At 41.5% G+C, this 19,389-nt stretch overlaps 1 protein-coding gene across 2 annotated transcripts in view; it reads right to left on the bottom strand.

Annotated features, from left to right (window-relative positions):
• AGO2 (argonaute RISC catalytic component 2) overlaps positions 1-19,389 on the bottom strand; it is a 74,924-nt gene that overhangs the window by 38,997 nt on the left and 16,538 nt on the right. For both annotated transcript variants that reach the window (XM_061607030.1, XM_061607029.1), the window contains exons 2-3: positions 3,952-4,147; positions 188-308 (exon numbers count right to left, since the gene is read on the bottom strand). In XM_061607030.1, coding sequence (XP_061463014.1) covers positions 188-308; positions 3,952-4,147 — 317 coding nt within the window. The remainder of the gene's footprint in view (positions 1-187; positions 309-3,951; positions 4,148-19,389) is intronic.

Genomic DNA, 19,389 nt, shown 5'->3' on the forward strand with positions numbered 1-19,389 from the left:
ACCCCCCCCCCGGTGTGTGTATGTAAAAGATTTTGTTGGGAACCCCTGTGTGTGCGCACACAACCCTACACATTTTACAACCTATATTTTATCACAGACGCCTTGCCACATGGAAAGCATATGGCTTTATCAAAATAATGAAATCATATATGGAACAAATGGAATCAAGCTAGCATTATATACTTACTTTATCTCTCCCTATTGGAAGTGGTATAGCTGTATAGAGGTTTTTTCTTCCATCAAATACTGGCTTGCGCTCCCCAAATATCTGTCCTTTAAAGTGCTGGACCATGTGTTCAACTATTTCTCTGGAACCAGAGAATTACATTAGCAAAAAATCTTGCATCGTTCAAGGTGTTAAAAAGAACCATTAATCAATGGTTCTTTATTTATAGCAATAAACAAAAAAGGAAAATGTCATTTCACTGTCAGCTGAAACCCACTCAAATCCTCCAGTAATACTAATACATATATTTTCTCAGTAATCTTACAACAGCCTTGTATTATTATCCCTAAATTCCTGGTTTGAGGAGTAGAAGATGGGGAGAAAAAAGAGAGATAGAGAAGCCTAGAAGTACATGGCAGAGGCAAGATTGAATCAGGAATTTCCTGGTTCACAACTCAACCCTGATTAAATCTGATGCTTGGCATGAGAAAAAAGCTTACCCGTGCAGCATCCCAACCAACCAACTTCACTTTAAACCATATCCTTAGCTACAGCACATGCCACATTAGCAGCAGTCAGCCCAGAACTCATTTCTTGGGCCATCAACCCTTGCATGCCACTGCACAAGCCAAGTGAAATGGTTTAAACCAGACATCGGGAGCATGGAGTGCTGCATGTGCAAGAAAGTGTTTTAGGCTAGGTACTTGAAGACCGTCCATTTCCATTTTCATTCTAAAGAAGCTGATACCAGATTTAAGCAACACTATGAAGGCAGATGAGATTTCTTTAGTATGCTTAAGCAATGCCAGACAACATCATGGGAGTCAACTGTATGCAAACAAACTAGATTTCTTGTAAACTATTACATCTCTTCTTTTTTTGACTGCATATTTATCTTGAAATACAAGAGTACCCTGACAGCTCTACCATATGTTAGTCTTTGCAGAAAACCATTCAAAACGGTAAGTGCAATGAACAAGGGATAGTGATGCTGCTGTTGAGCAGTGTGGATTGTATATATGTTAACCACAGTGTATGTGTTAGTGAGAAAAACATAGTAGCTAGTTAGTCTACCAACTAACTCTCAGTCCATGGAGACAGAAGATGTGGAACACTGTGTTAATGAATACAGTTATGGTCTATAAGTATTTGTAGGAAGGAAGAAACAATTTTAATGAAATCTTTCAGAAAAACTGGCGCTCAGACTTATGAATTTGGTGCCCATAGTTATTTTGACTATCTGATATGAATAACTGAGTTGAGATGTTATGCATAGGATCTAGCCACTTTTATCTCTTTTTGCCTTTGTAGATATGTTTGTGTGGTTTCTTTACTAAGGTGATGAATCTGTTACTATATCAAGTTATTAAATAAAAGACTAATTTTAAAACAAAAATCAAACCATCCAGCCTCAGTTCATACATTGAAATATATTGGTGACCCAGATCACCAAACCAGGGCCATGGGCAGGCTGACAGCCCATTAGGAATTGCATAGAGCTGCCAGTTGTATGACACACGAAGACTGCTGACCAAGCCCTGCCATTTTACACAAATGGAATTGTTTGTTTAAAAGGCTGTTGCAATTGTGTAAATTGTGAAATCTGCAGATGCATTCCCAATAGACTCCGACAGGTGATCATAAAAGGTTTTTTCAACATATGAACTGAGACACAGCCTGCAGAAAAGGAATTCACAAAGAAGGGAAATGAAACTGTTCTTGAAAAGTCTGGACTATCTTTTGGACAGTATTAACAGGGAGTCTAGCAAAACTTTCAAGATTAATCTGAAGATTCTCTATGGGGTATATGGCTATGAGAGACAAAACAACAGAGGCAACTTTGCCTTGAGTCTAGCTAGTTTCATCTCCCCTGCCAGACAGACCCTTCTTCACTAACTGGCTGAACTATGGAGGGGGGGCCTGTCCTAATATCTGTTGCTCAGTCTCTGGCATCAGAAGCACTATCTAAAGAAGCACCCATGATAATGGCACATCCACAGCCCAGACAGAGCAAAATTTCCCAACAGAAGTATTTTTTTGAGGGAAGATGTTTTGATCCTAATGCAACAAATAAACAACCTTAATAGCAATTATTTATATGACGCCATCTATATAATTAGCACTTTACAGACTTAAATAAGCAAGGACCATACTTCCAGGAGCTTGCCATCTTCGTTTCAACTGGGGGTACAAACAGAAGGGTGGAAGAACAGAGGCAAGAGTAACAGAATAGTCATATTAGCAAATGCAGTTGCGCACATTTAAAACTTAGTTTTCAATACAAAAATTGAGTGCCAAAGTCTGTACCCAAAGGCTTCCGTTACACATGTGAGTTGCAAAACTTTTCCAGAGCCACTGGGCTGCTGAAACACAAGCACAGAAACTGCCATTTTTCTATACTGTGAAGCCTTCAGGATATCAAAAAGAAAACTTCATGCACACCCAGTTTTGAGAGATTAGCTGCTCAAGCACAGCATATTCATAAAATTATCCCAACAGGTGTAAACGAAGCCTGACTCAAGCATACCACCATGAATTTTCACAATTTGTTACTAGAAATATTGTCCTTAAAAAACCCAAGTACAATAAATTTTTATCTAACTCTGGAGACATTAGCCCAAGCAGTTTTATTATAATAAACTTTTGCAAGCCCACACAGCTGCAAAGAATGAGGCCCAGAGGGTGCTTTCCCATGACCTGTATGAGTTTTCCTCAAACAGGCAGCCCCTTTTCATAGAGTCTTCAACTTCTTTTTTGCATGCTGCAAGATACCGTGATGTTGTGAAAAGTAGATGCAAAACACACTACCAGAAGTGAACAGTACTTTGCAAATTGGCAGTATTTATTTTATGTAAGTTATACCCCACCTTTACACTTACCAGAGCAGTGATCAAGGCAGACAACAAAATTTAAAGAATAAAACATTCCCATTTGTCGCTATTGAGAGGGAGGGAGCCGAACGTTCCCATCGTAAAATAAGCAGTTTGTCCAGATCTGCACCAATCTTGGGTAATTCAGATATCAGGCAGCAGAAAATATCCTATGCATAAGCTCAGTTACTATGGCTTGTAAAGGCAACCATCTAAAAGACTCAGGAACCTACACTTATCTTCATCTGTCATTTTCTGTTAACAGGAAATCTGATGATGGCATGTAATCTTTTTCCTGTCATTTATTATTATTAATTTGTCACTACAAAACAATTGTCTCAAAGTGTCTTACCATTTTTTAAAAATCTAACATTTAAAATACATTAGAGATTAAAAAACAAAACAAAAAACATTATTAACTAAAAGTGCTCATCCAACAACATAACATATAGTTTCTCCAAAGTCCTTTTATACAAGACAAATTAATTTACTTCCCCTTGCCAGCAGGTGGAGATAGGAAAACAAGCAGTTGGTAACATCACTGCTCCACTTCCACTTAAGAGGCTTGATAACAAACTACAGTACAAACCAGTAAGCAAGCAAGTTCAGTTCTGGTTGAAGTATATGAACAGCAGTAAAATCTGTGAGATAGGAACTGCCATACCATCAACACCAGAACTTTGACCATTTAAAATAAAACATAGAACAACTAACCACAGCATAGGGAGAAAAAAAGATTTTTAGGATGGTATAAGATGATTTGAAGAAACTGATTTTTTACAAGAGGAGCTCCTCTTAAGTGCAAGTCATCACTGCATCTGGTTTACTGTAAGTCTGCCACCAACACCACCCCAGAAATAAATGGTTCCACATCAAACATTACTTTTTAAAAAATGCCAGTGAAGTATGATGTACCTGTTAACTCTTCTAGGGCACTTCTCTGGCTTTATATCCAATTCATAATGATAGATGTCGATTTTGGGAATATCCATTTCAAAAAAGTTGGCTTGTAATTTGATTGATCTCCCTGAAGTACCAAAATCAGGTCGAGGGGGAGGTTTAAATGCATATGCCTGTATTGGAGGTGGCAACGGTGGAGGTGTTGCAAGTACTAGAAAGGAGAGAAAGGCACAGTGAATAATGCAAATTTCAGTAATATAATTCTCTGCAATATATATTCCATTTTTAGAGAAGCTTTCAATCTCTTGTGTCACTAATAGCAAGATAGCAAATACCAATAAGCTAGCCAAGAAGAGAGGACCTATCTAATCAAAGTTATCCAGTGAGTTTTCCTATTGTTAACAGCAAAAATCACTTTCAACATAGTAAAATCAATAGTTGCAATCCAAATATCATTTTAGCAAGCCAGAGTACTTGCTCTTAAAACCAGCTTAGTAACAAGGATTTTAATGCTAACCAAGAACATGCACTCTAGCAAGCAACTGTGTAACACAATAGAAAGAGAAAGCATGATCTACAACCCACCAAAACTGGTTGTACTACACTGGCATGTAAGTAAACAAAATTATCATGCCTGAAGTGCAGGAATTCTGATTTTGTTTGTGAATCACATACTCAATGTTTTTTGCCATATCAACACAATACATACATGCTGAATTCAATAGCTGTAAAATAATGCTACTTACACCGAAGATTTAGCGTATCAATTTATAATAACCAACCAGTAAGAAAGGGACAACATTTAACAGCTTTAATATATTTTACTAGAGTGCACATAAACATTTAGATAAGAAAGTAAGGAAATATGACTGATTTCAAACTGTACAGGCAAAAAAGTGACACAATGTCATTGTAACTCACGGTGATGGACAGGTGGGCGACCCCACCCACCTGTCAAACTTGGCCCGCAGGAGCTAGCGGAGATAATGATACGACCCACCAGCCAGATCCAGTCCCCCACCCTGGTCTAATGTCTACCAACATATAGAGCAATCATGACATACCATCGTACTAATGAGTAGTTATTTTTTACTATATCTTATTATACTTCCTATATGGCAGAGATGGGGAACCTTTTTGGGCCAGAGGACCAGAACTTCATTTCCCCAACCCCTTGAGGGCCAAAGCTGACAGATGACTGGGGCTACCCACCTGTCAATCACCTGACATAATAGTGATATCAGGTGATGCTGCCCTTTGAAGCCTTAATTTTCAGAACTTCAAAGCAAACCTGAAGGTACACTCCAATCTGCCCAGGACAGGAGCATGCCTTCAAACGCCCCCTCCCCCAGCATGGAGAAGTGTGGAGGGGCCTGAAGGCACACTGATCTCCCATCAGCTGCTTCTGCTTCATACCCTTGCCAGTGACATCAGCTGGTGGGTGTGGTTTGGGGAAATTTTTATTCATTTATTTATTTAAAATATTTCTATCCCGCCCTTCTACCCTATAATTTGTACAAAGGAAATGGCCTTACGGCCAAATTGGACCCCTTGGAAGCCATGATTGGCCCAGGGGCTGGAAGTTTCCCAACCCTGCTATACAGTGTCTATAGTCTCCTGAGAACACCCAAATATGTTGCTTTCCAAAATAAGTAAATAATAATAAAATACGTTTAGGTTAATTTGGCTTCTCTGCATTTTGCAACTGTCTAAAACAGTTGTGAAAGTACAGTGACTCAAACAACACTGAAGATTGTTGTGGCTCAACAAAAGCACACATACCAAAGCCATACAGAACACAACTCAGGCCTTGTGGAAGTTCAAATGTTGTGTGGAAGGGATCAAGACATCCCTCTGCAAATTTGTGTTTTAAAACTACAAGAACTGTGCCTGCTTTTTTTTTTCACTCTTGCTTATATAACCCTACAAAGTCTCAAACACTGACAATTTACAAATCTTTGACATGTAGGAATTCTAGAAGAAAAGCTATGGCACAAAAGAAACCTTGCTTTCAAGAAGAAGTGAGTAAGACAGGAGGGAGGGCTTGCAAGAGACCCCCTCATTAAATGGTAGTGATGCTCTTCAGCATTCTCTGAAACAGGCATGGGAATCTGTAGCTCTCCAGATGTTGCAGGACTACAACTCCAATCATCCCTAATCATTGGATATGCAGATACAAGTTGTTGTTCCATTATTCAAAATCATTTTTATCCTGCTGTTCTGCCAAAAAAGGGCCAGAGAAATTGACAAATATCAATTATAAGGCAGTCCCTGGCCTCAGACTCAACACAATAGACACAACACAAGCAAAGGGACTGGGAGGAAGGAGAGGAAAAGCAAGCTCAGGCACTAGTCTCTTGTTTCAGAATGCTTATAGTGATCAGATGGAATGGATAGGAGAGGAGGGAGAGGAGAAACCAAACATTGCAGGACTTTCAGCAGAGCTGATGGAGAAGCTCTGAAGTTCTACCTCTTCCTCTCTTTGGGCCTAATAGATGACAGTTCATGCAGTCCATCATCATTTGAAGGAGTATGAGTTCCCTACCTCTACTATGAGTGTCTTCTGCTGATAGAGAACATGGGATTTGAATGTATCCTCTGCCAAACTAACTGAACTGTAGAATAGAGAAGGCTACAAATCCCATGTGCCTGAACATGCACAGTAGTGACATTTCCAGTTAACAGACCAGAGAAGCTTCTCCTGTCTCTAGAAAACCCTCCCTGCTGCCAGTTATCCTCTTCCAAAAAGTAAGGGGGGTTGGCGGGAGAATATCAACTTGGCACAGAAGGCTAAGTCAACTGCCTGTTCTGAATGGGGCTTCACTCCCTTTGAAGGTTCACAGGATTGCAGCTTGGGCATAATCCTTGATCCATCTTTGTCATTAGAGGCCAAAGTGATCTCTATGACTAGGAGTACCTTCTAGCAGCTTTAGCTGGTAGGTTAGCTGTAACCACTCCTGGACCTAACCGTAGTGGTCCATGCACTGGTAACCTCAAAACCCGATTACTGTAACACACTTTATGAGGGACTGCCCTTGTATCTGGTCCAAAAGCTGCAGCTAGTGCAGAATGCAGTGGCCACTGCTCGCTACTGTCCAGTGGTTACCAATTTACTACTGGGACAGGTTCAAGGTTCTTGTGTTAATTCACAAAGCTCTAAATATCTTAGACTTAATGTACCCTAAGAATTGCTTGATCCCTTATGCTCCACCTGAATTGCTGAGGTCTCCTGATGGGTACGTTTAGTGGTCTTACATGCCTGTGAGGTTTGGCTGGCCTTTACCAGGGGCTGAGCCTTTAAGTAAGGCAAGCCCTGCCCTGTGGAACTCCTTGGCAATACAGGTTCAAGAGGAGTCATCTCTGCTCACTTTCAGACATTTTAAAACTATTGTTCAAGCAAGCCTTTCAACCCCAAGATCCTTTGCCAAACACCTTTTACTAATGTGTTCAATGTGGGGGGGTGGTTGTTGTTGTTTTTACTGTAGTAATATGTTTTTAGATTGCATACCAACCACCTTGCAGTATTTCATATAAAAGTGCAGTCTATGAATATTTAAACAAGCAACATGCCCCAGAACTACATGACACCTTAACTTTACTCTACAGATTAATGTGCAATGAGTGCAGAACTCTTTGCAAACACAGCAGAGGAAGTGAACATTGGCTACCCTCAAAGAGAGATTATTTGTATGCATGGGATTAAGGAGTGCAAGAACTCCAGATGTATGTGGATTCCAAACTGTCCTGCCCGAAGCTGAAGAACCCAGTATCACTTGGTTCTGTGAGTTTTTCTCTGTAATAGATACATCAAAAGCTTTGCAACTCATCAATTTATCTACTCTATCTAGGAACTTTTGCCCTGACTAACACTGACTAAGCATGTCTTCACAGCTCAGACATTGACTCAGTAACTAATCCCTCCCCTGAGTCACTCCACCCATTGAACTTCACGCCTTTAAGAGCGAAGGGGGCTTGATCTCAGCCTCCCCCTCCAACTGGTGGGGGCTATCTGTCTGCTCGAGCATGGGGAGCTGTGGGATGCTCAGCTGGGAAACATCAGGTTGACAAGGTGGAGCCTCTGGCACAGGCAAGAGGGCATGTCTAATAGAGTTGAGCCCCTAGACATGGTACCTCTTCAGGTTCTGCATTACCATGTTCTATTCCACACTGCTATTACCATGGCCAGGCGCCTTTCCAAGCTGGGGGCCCTCTGCACTGCACATCACCTCTGCATTTTTCACAAGGATAGGGTAGTTCTCAGGACTGACCCATCTTTCATCTCCAAGGTTAATATGAACTTCCACAGGGAGCAGGAGCTAAATTTACATGTTTCTGCATGGCAGGCGCCAGGCATGACTGGACCCTTGGGCACCAGCCTGCCCCAGGCATGCGGTTCCTGCCTGTTCCTCCTACCTCTCTCCTGTCTTCGGTACTGTGTGAGCTGTGCACACAGGGCTACCATCAACCAAGATGGCAACGGAGGCTTCTCTAAGGGGCTGATGCCCCCACTGCCATCTTGGTGATGGCACGCATATGCAGTACGCTACATGCGCACACATGCCTGCCATCAATCAAGATGGTGGTAGGGGCATTAGCCCCTTAAAGAAGCCTCCAGCACCATCTTGGTTGATGGCAGCCCTGCGCACATAGCAAGTATAGCAGCAAAGAGAGGAAAGAGGTAGGTGGAGCGAGCAAACAGGCAGGCAGCCTGGAATCTCCCTGCCGTGGATTGTGGAAGGGGAGTGCTACTCTCCCGCTCTAACGAGGGGCCCCTCTGGGCCACAGGGGCCCTCAGCCAGGGCCCAACCTGGCCGCCATTTGGCACCGTCCCTGTCTTTCTGTCTGAACCCAGTACACCCACTGAAGGAGGAACTCCAAGAGGTTTAGCTGCTCATTCAACAAAGTTGGCTTCTACCACAACCACCTTCTCAACCAACGGTTCCTTGAGGGGCATTTGCAGAACAGCTAATTGGTCAACTCCATCAACTTTCATCATGCACTACAAGACAGACCACCACACCTCAGCTGAAGCCTCCTTTGGAAGGAGCATACTACCACAGGCAGTACTGTTATCTTACTTGGCTCGCCCTGACCCACCCAAATGGCGCTGCTTTGGTATCTCCCATGTGATGGAATGGCATCCAGGAAAAATGAACCATTGGTTCTCACCTGAAAGGTGATTTTACTAGATACAAGCCTATCACGGCCCTCCCTGGTTTTTCCTCGTGGCTCAGCCTCTAAGTCTGTATAAAAATTTCCCCCCTGTGTACATAGATTTCTCGTTTGTTTTTAAATCTGTACACTCTCTCTCCCTCTCTCTGTATACAAACAACCTAGGACTGAATTGGCACTGTCATTTATTTTTCACATTCACACTAAGTAGTCATGTGACGAAGTAGTTCTTCACTTATAGGTCAAGCCACACAATGCCGCTTGCTTGTTAGTTTTTCTCCTTGCTGGCCTGTGATTTTGTTGCTCCGTTCTTTTCTCCTGCATGTTTGCATGTAGGTACTTCTGCAATATTGCTCAGATGACTACATCCAAAAATGAACTGGGCCCGCAGGCCAGCAGCACCTAACTACTTCCTCAAGCTCCGGTATATGTCCCATCCTGGGACACCAGATGGCAATATAACCAATGTGATGGACTGGTGTCCAGTAAAATCACCCTTCAGGTGAGAACCCATGTTTCATTCTTCACACACACTTTTCTGCCTGCAGCCCCTCTCACTACATGGCCACCACTCCACAAACTCAAGAAATGATTTTTCAGATGACCAGTGAATAGTCATGTTTTAGTGAGAAAAAATTACTCCCGCATTTCTTGCTCTTGAAGCTAGCATTGTATTCAGCAAGTTTTAATACACAAAGATCCTAATTCATTAGGATCTTAAACATGCCAAGTGACGAATAAACTGAATTATTCTAATCAATTCACTTTTTAAGAGGAAACACATTGCACTTTTACAAAGTATATTAAAGAATTCGTAATCCTCAGTTGTCACAACTGTATTTCTGAACATTTCCTTCTGCTACTATAGTTGCATCTGTACTTTCATTTTACATAATTGGCCATTATTTCAATTATTCTAGCTTCAGAAAGAGTACTGTGAAATTAGTGCTTTTATGGAGATATGGAGCTATTATAAAAGTATTTTATTTGACAAAATAAAACATATTAAATGTATCGCCAAGTTTATGAAACTTGAATTGTTGGAAATGCTGCTGTAGCGCTCATAAATTGCATATAGTTCTGAAAATAATAAGCATTTTAAAAAGCTACAAATGCTATATCTCAAACAAGTTAGTTATTGTAATTAACAATAAATTTCACACATTTTAGTTTTCAAAACCATTCTGTAGAGTATCATATGAAGTCAGCTCTTTAGCATTCTTCTGTTTCTAGCTGATAGGCAAAGGTGGAGAAATAACATGAAATGTTCAGTCCAAGATAAAAAGTACTTCCAACGTACTTTTAAGGCCTCTTCAAAGCTACATAAAACAGGCTTTGATAGACCATAATGATCCAAAAAGATATATTAAAATCAGTTGTGTTGTATTTGCAAGACTTGTTCATCAAATATAAAGTTAAACAGAAATATTTAGGATAGTTACTTGGGTAGCACTACAATGAAACTGAATGGAGTCTCCCTAGCTCAATCAGCTTAACTTCGTCCACTCACACACTGTTCCAAGGAAACAAGTACTGGGCAGGAGAAAGCAGCAAGAACACTTCTGCTGGGACTCTACCATGATTTGAATGACAAACTTTGCAAGAGAAAACTAGATCTGAAGTCTTGATCTAGCATGTCTCCTGATATATATTTTGTACAATAAATAATAAAAGTATGCAATATGGATGTTATATATTACATAAATGTCTGAATTTTCCTCCAAAATCATTTGACAGAGCTATTTGATTTTGGCAGGGGAGTCAATACAGCACACTGACAGAACAATCCTACACTCACATTACAGCAAGACAAGAGATACTCTACCACTTCATCAACAGAACCACCACCATATATTCAATATGCCGCACACAGGCACACTCATAGCATCCCTGGAAACTCTGCCAGTGCTCACCAATGAGGGACTGCGACTGTGAAAACGCCCATATGTGACAAACAGAGTTGATGAACTCATGGCAAAGGAGACACACTGCCAGCACACTCTTTTTGTCTAACTGCACACATAACTTACAAGATGACACATCTCCAACAACCCCAGTTACACAGCCAGCAATGACCCTGCTACAGCTAGCCCACAGGAATCCCTATAAGCAGGAGTTCAAATCTCTTTATGCGGCTGACAAGCACTGTTTGCGGAACACAACGAAGGGGAGAAAAGAGCCCACACAACACAGCACCTGCAATAATTGCTGGCTGTACCACTGGGGCTGAAATGTGTGGGTGGGGGGGAGAGTTGTAGGGGGGATTTGTGCCATCATCATACTTGTTATATGTGCAGCAAGACAGAGATGTGTGCAGGGTTCATCAGATCCCTGTGTGTATGAGCAGCATCACCAGCACAGTCCCCAATGCAGCGTTTCCAAATACCCTCTAGATGCTTCTGTCGTGTTCATGTTTCTGGTAGTTTTGGGTTGTGCTTCCCGTCTCCTCTCCTGGGCTGAGCATGCATTGGACAGAGGCAGCATACCTCCAGTCCCAGAGCGGTCAGAGTTTAGGACTGCTCTGCCCACTAACTTCCAATGTGAGGAAATGCTGGTGTTTGGGGACCTCTGCTCCACTTTACAGCACTTATTTATTCTGAATACTTATATCCCTCTTATAAAAGTTTTTAGTAATACAATTGCACTCCAATCTAGTAGAGGAACAGGAACAGGAATTACATGGTATCCCTATGGACCCAGGATCACATAGGCAGCATTTCTTGTCCTGATCCTCATTCTTCACTGGAACCATACAAGGGAGCAACTTTCACTAAAATGCTCTGATGCCAGGGAGGAGGGCTGGACTGATGCCAGCTGGGTTTCGTTCAGCCCAAGGTGGAAGAGTCTTCCCTTGCCAGCAGTTGCCAGGCCACGTGTGTTCTATTCTGTCCCCCTTGCAATTTAACTATTACATGGAAATGCTGAGGGAGACTGTCTGGAGATTTGGAGTGATGTGTCACACCTAGCTCCATTTCTCCTTTTTTATCTAATTCAGATGTTGCAGTGGATGTTCTGAACAGGTGGAGTCAGAAATGTACTGAATGAAAGTTCAATCAAGACTAGACTAAGGTGTTACTGGTGACACTGGAGGTGGGGTGGGGTTGCATGCCCTCTTAAGGATCAGGTTTGCTGTGTGCAAGCATTTTTAGATCTGGCCCTCAGCATGGATCCCCCAGTCTAGTGCATAGCCCTTCAACTCATGGGTTGCAACCCTGAGGTGGGTCATGAAGCCACGCTAGGTCGGTTGCATAAAGCCTTACTTTCACCTCCTCTCCAAGGAGAGGAGTTGTCCTGACGCCTCCCTTTCCTCACCAGGGGAGCTTGCTGGCTCATCGCAGCAGTAGAGGACAGAGGCAGCAGAGGCAGCAAGGAGGGGCAGTGCAGGAAAGACACTGACGAAAACTCATGACAGACTGAGACAGCTCTGCAGCAATTGTTCTGCTCTGCTCCACTGCCAGTGCCTGCCTCACTGACAACACTGTTGCAGGCTCTGCGGTGGAAGACAAAGAGGGAAGCAGCAGGATGGTTGCCGAGGAGCTATGCCAGCCTGTCCTGAGTTTTCACCATGACTCACCTGTGCTGTCCGCCTCCATCTCCCTCCCCCGCTTCCTTCCTCCTCATGGGATGGAGGGAGGCTTAGCCAGGCCTAAAGGGGGTGGGAGGGGACAACAGAGGGGAGAACAGAGGGAGGCTTAGCCAGGTTTAACATCCTCACACACTAAAGCATTTTTAGTCCCATCCTATGAGCCAACTTTGACAGGTAGGTGAAGACATCATGTCCACATCACATCAATCATGTGATATCACATCCAAAGCGAAAATGTGAAAGTGAGTCCCATGTTGCAGGTTTGGAGTCAGAGGTGACTCTTGAGTCTGGACCAGTTGAAGACCACTGCCCTAATGGTATCAGTAACCAGAGAATGTTTTTCAAAACTTTGGTTGGCATGCTACCTGCATCTTCCTCCACATAGTGGACAAAAGATGAGCTTACCAACATTAATAATAGACAGACTGGATTACTGCAATACACTATATGTGGGGCTGCCTCTGAAATACAATTATAAAATTCAACTGGTTCAGAACATGGCCATGTTGTCTGGGGGCCATGTTATCTAATATTATTTATGTATTTATTTCATTATTAAATTTATATCCTGATCTTCCTCCCAAAAGGAGCCCAGGATGGCAAATAAGTGATAATTCACTAAAAAAAAAAACTTTTTTTAAAAAATATTTAAAACAAAACATCTTTAAAAACATCTTAATAACCATTAACATTACTGAGATAAAGTCTCTACTTAAAACCTTGTAGCCTAAAGTGGTACGGTATTGCAACGATGTTATTGCCTCATCTGTTGTATGTGTGAACCAGGTCTCAGATGTCTTAAATTATTCAAGCTTTGTTTTAACCTGACAGAAAGAAGACGCCAAATAAATCTAAGTGAATCGATCAACAGGAAAATGCTGCAATCAGATGACATCTAGCATCAACAAGAGCACTGCAACACCCATTCTTGTTTCTGTACAGCCGGGGAGGGAAACCTGTGGCTCTCCAGATGTTGTTGAGATTATAACCCCGATCATTCCTGACCCTTGGCCATGCTGGCTGAGGCTGATGGGGGTTGGAATCCAACAACTATATGACACAGGTCTCCCACCCTGATATAAATGAACCACGATCTAAGACATGGGTGTTCAAACTAGTACTTACCGCCCAGAAAAGAATATTATTTATTTATTTATTACATTTATACCTCGCCTTTCTTTTCATGATAGAAACCCAAGGCGGCTTACATATGGTCCCCAGGCAATCTCCCATCCAGGCACTGACCAGGCCTGACCCTGCTTAGCTTCAGCAGGGTGCTGCCCTCATGTGCCTTCAGACCATAGCCTGGGACCATATGGGTATGATCCAAACTAAGTTTGCTAAACTTAGGTCCCAATCAAATCAAGAGGACAAGTCAGCCATGACCTAATTCAATCATTCTTTTTATTCGCTCAGAATATAATTTCCTGGGGTTGCTACAGATGAATTTGCTGAGTCCACGCACCCGCTTCAGGAAACATTATGTATGATGATACCTATATGCCTTTAGGGAGACATTTATTATTAAAAGCCATAATCTTTTTTAATTGTTTTAAATTGTGTTTTAAATTGTTTTTAAAAGATGTTTTTAAATTTGTATATTTGTTTTTAATTATTGTAAAGCGCCCAGAGAGCTTCGGCTATGGGACGGGGGGGAGGGGTGTGTATGTGTGTGTGTGTGCGTGTGTGTGTGTAAATACATACATACATAAACTGAAGTTAATTGATTTCAATGGAAACTAAGTGGAACAAACGTGGCTTGCATGCAGCATAGCACTAAGCAGCTTGTTCCATCAGCTCAAGGATTTCTCCTCACGCAATGGAATGATCTCCCCGTCTCCTCCTTCCATGTGCCCCCTAAATCTGTTCTGGGGTTTCCCCAATCCCCCAGAGCAGATATGGGATGGTGTGTGGCCCATGCAAGGCGAGGAGAGGGTGAAGAAATCCTGTTGTGTTAGCACTAACCCTTGTGCTAGGGCAACTTCTTAGGCTGGATCCACCCCAATGTGATAGTAAAACTATTTCAATACATCAAAAAAAATTAAATCTACTCAGAGTTCACTGCACAGAACAACTTCCTTTTGGGTAAAATTTTGGGAATTAGTGATTACTACAGATTTTTGTTCTCCCACTCTTTCTAAGATTTTAAAGAGAGAAAAATAGATGGTGTTTTAGTAATGTCATTATTTTCTTTACACTGGCTAGAACAAAAACAAGCTGTTTGATCAGCCTCCGTTAACTGGAACTTCAAAGAGTCGAAACATCCAAAGCTTTGGGGAGGCTTGTGTGCGTGCACACACACAGACACACACACTTCTTGCATCTGCAACCAGGAGTCAGAAGTGAGGAGCAACATTAAAAGCAGCCCAGGTGACCAAACCCTGCCCTTTGAAGGACTCCATCATCTTGCTTTGGCAGCCATTTCTGGGCCATAATTATGTCATCCAAGACCTGACATGGCCCAGAGTCTGGAACAGCCAAGCGGCAGCTGGAATAGCTGAGGACTGGAGGGAGACTTATATACACCTTTTCCCCCCTCACTGTGCCTCTTGCATCTGCTGCCAGGAGCTGCAAGAGATATCAGCCCAACACAACGAGAAACTAATTGTTGATGGTTCTATTGTGTTTTAAATATATTGTAAGTTGCCTCCACAACTCTGGTTAAATTCTGGGTATAAATATTTAAAATAAATATTTTAAATATCCGGGGCCTAAGAAAGGCATATTTATAAAGGTTAAGAAAAATATTTAGAAATTACAACTTTGTATATTATGCAAAGTAATACTGAAAACTCAATTAAATTAGAATTTTAACCTCATCCACCTTTATCAATCTGCTACTGAAATCCAACATACCTTTTAAAAACCTGCCTGGAGATAAAGACTGACTGATTTCCAAGTGACTCCAATGTAAAAGAAAAAAAATGTTACTATGTTTCAAAAACAAAAGGTATTGGGGTACATTAGACCCCACTACATTAGCTTAAACTACTCATTGAGCTATCAGGAAGCCCTGGGGGGGGGGGAACAGAAGAGATTCATAGGTGACATATTTGGCTCATAAGCCCTACTGAGTCACTTCTTGTGTGAAGGGCCACTGCAAGAACAAATGGGCTGTGGAGATGCGCCTTTAGCACTGGACTTCTTCCAGACTCTCTCATATTCAAACATCTGCAGTGGGGAGCCTGCTGTACTCATGTAGGCTCCCCATTAAATTTAAAATCCTGGTCAGAGTTCTAGATTGCATATGGAGCCTACATGAGTATAGCCAAATGTGAGTACAGCCTATTTATGATCAGCCAAAAATGCAAAAGGCTTTCCTTACTCAGTTTTTAGAAGTTGCTGAGGCCAGAATGGACCCCTTTTATTTTAGTCATTTGGTATCTTTCCCATTCATTTCAACAAAGGAGAAACGGGTAGAATATTAAGTTTAACATTTTACAAAAAACTTAAAGGGGGGAGGGAAGATGAAACATCACAGAACAGAACCCATAACTGCTGAGGAGTACATGGGTGTGAAGTGATTCAGGTTTGCTTTAAAAATCTTTTTAGAAATATTTAGAACAGCTGCTGGGGTCCACAGCGACCCTATTAGCATAGGAGCATGGTACACTGACTACCACATATGTTTCAGGTGCAGCATTCACTCCTTATTTAATTTAATACTATTCTGTCCATCAGTAACCTCCATGTTCCTCACAGTATGAAAGAGGTATAGCTCCACATATTTAACCAAAACCACAAGTGCTGGTAAAAAAAAAAAAAGTGAAGTAGTGCTATGGTATCTGCAGCTTATGCATGTTTCCAGATGTGAAAACATGTGTCCAAATGTGAAAACGTTAGTAAGATACTATTAGTAATAATCTTGTCAGGACAAGAAAATATTTCAATTAGCTTTATTATTAATTATTATTATTAATTATTATTATTAATTATTATTATTAATTATTATTAGCCCTGGTCATATCATATAGCCTCTAGATTACCAAATGCATCCAATATTTTTTCCTGTTTTCAGAAATTTGTACTACAAATAGCACAGAATCAGTGCTATTTGGCAATTAATCTCTTTTCACTAGTAATGTAGCACTTCTGATCATGAAAATACTCCTGCAGTTAACACAACAGTTCTAATAGTAGTCCTTAGTACAGTATTGCTTGGTCATGTGTTGTGTTACTTGAAAGAGTAACACACTTAATTGCTTTTATATTTGAAAAGACCTACACTACAGTGATATCATATATTTTTAAGAAAGAAAAAGTCACTGGTATGTCAGTGGGCACACGGATACTACGCAGATTCCTGTTCCTGTCTTGTCCCTACAAAGTCTTGAGAATTAGAATCTTGGGATTCAGCAGGTAAAATGAGAGATGAGTTATGAGATATGGAGAATCTCTATGGCTCTGCATCATCGGACCCGCACACACTGCAAGCAGAGAGAAGCAGTCGTGGACAAATAACCCTGCTGTCTGCTACTGCAAGGAGGCCTAATTTCAACAGCCATCTCTTTAAAAAGTAGTACAGCTGGCCATTATGTTAAAGCAATCATTACAGATGACATCAGGCTACAATGTACTATGGCGACACTATATCTCTAGGAAGAGTATTTAACCAGGATTTTAAAAGGAGTGATATCTTACAGGTCTTCAGAAACCAAACCACCAATATTTTTCCATGCCAGACTGACAAATCGGCTATCCTGTTCTGCTGGGGCTTGCAGAAGAAGTGGAAGAAACAAACCTCCCTGACCCCATCTCCTTAAGGAGCTGGTTATGCTGCCTTCTTGTCTGATACTACATAATGGACTTGTGTGGCGTAGTGGTTAGAGTGTTGGACTACAACCTGGGAGACCAGGGTTCGAATCCCCACACAGCCATGAAGCTCACTGGGTGACCTTGGGCCAGAGACTGCCTCTCAGCCTCAGAGGAAGGCAATGGTAAACCACCTCTGAATACCGCTTAGTATGAAAACCCTATTCGTAGGGTTGCCATAAGTTGGAATCGACTTGAAGGCAGTACATTTACATTTACTTGGGGGGAATGTTTTGGGGGTTCATCCTCTGAGTAAGAAGAAGATGGGCCAGGAGGGCCTTCCAAAAGGAAGCACTGAGGCAACACACACACACACCACACACACCACACACCACACACACACACACCCAAACTGGAGCAGCCTGTATTTTCTCATTTGTAGTTTCGTCAGAGCAGCAGAAGCAGCTAGGCTTGGAAATCATGACAGCATCAATTCCAATACAATGAAACACCCAGCCCACAACAACATTGTTATAACTGCCACCAGAGTCAGCTATAGGTCAATGTGTGCCCCTTTTGATCCAGTCAGCAGCAGCAAGGGAATCTCTCGAGGGCTTCAACCTAGCAAAGCCAAGTGTTTCTAAGGGTGTTCAAGAGAGGAGAGGCTCACGTGCAGATACTGGCTCCGGCACCACCATTTGTCAAACAAGTCCTCAGGAAGTGGTGTTACCCACAGGGCTGTGGAGTCGGAGTCGTGGAGTCAGAGTCGGAAGCAATTTTGGGTGGAGTCGGAGTCGGTAGAAATGTACTGACTCCGACTTCAAATTAATATTAATATTTTAATATTAATATTAATTTTAATTTTAATATTAATATTAATTTTAATATTTTAATATTAATATTATAATATTAATATTATAATATTAATGTTTTAATATTAATATTGATTTATTAATATTAATACATTAATATACATTTGCCATTTATGAAGGAATCTGAGTCAGACAGTAGAAAAATAGAGGAGTCGGAGTTGAAGGTTTGACATACCGACTCCACAGCCCTAGTTACCCAGGCCAACACCATTGCCCAATGTACCACTTCTGAGATGTTAGGCACTTCTTCTCAGTACAAAAGAACAGGACACCCCTGGGGGCCCTTCTTCTGGAACTGAAACGACAAATTTCATTTTCTCCAGACAAGAATCTGGATTATCCCTAGCCAAACTCTTTGAGAAAGGGGATGATGCAACTATCCCAGTTGGCTCCTACGCAGCTTGAGCAGGGACGACATGCCCCCTCTCAGCCAAAGAAGTTGGCCATTGCTAACAAATAAGACTAACAAAATAAAATGATCACTTCATGCAACTTTATACACAGGTTCTTATTTAGACATTTTTCATCCTGCCTTTCCACTTACATAATCCATAAAGTGGTTTATCACAGAATTATAAAAACTATACACACATAAGTACTTTTTTCCTCAATTTTTAGGCTGCCCTTCATCAGGTAGGGTTCCCAGATAGCTTACCAAATACAGTTAACATCAATACATTTTAAAACTATTTAAAATCATTACTTTAAAACACTAATCAAATCAACACATACTATAGCAGAAGGCAAAATCAGTACTTCTGACGTAAAACACATCCATCTCTCCAAAAGGCCTGAGTAGAGATGCATCTCAATATGCTGTTGAAAACTCAGTACAGTGGGGCCCCACTTTTCAGCATTCCGCTAATACAGCAGCTTTCAATTAGAGTAAGGCCCCACTCATAATACACTTGTTCCGCTTTTACGGCGTTTTTCAGGTGTCGGGTGCCATTCTATTGAATGAGTTCCGCTTTTCGGCGGGGGTCTGGAATATAACCCACCATATGAGTGGGGCTCTACTGTAATGAAGGTGACAAGAAAACCTCCAGGAGAAGAGAATTTTACATGTATGGT

This window comes from Rhineura floridana, chromosome 1 (genome assembly GCF_030035675.1).
Source record: "Rhineura floridana isolate rRhiFlo1 chromosome 1, rRhiFlo1.hap2, whole genome shotgun sequence".
In the NCBI taxonomy this organism is placed as follows: Eukaryota; Metazoa; Chordata; class Lepidosauria; order Squamata; family Rhineuridae; genus Rhineura; species Rhineura floridana.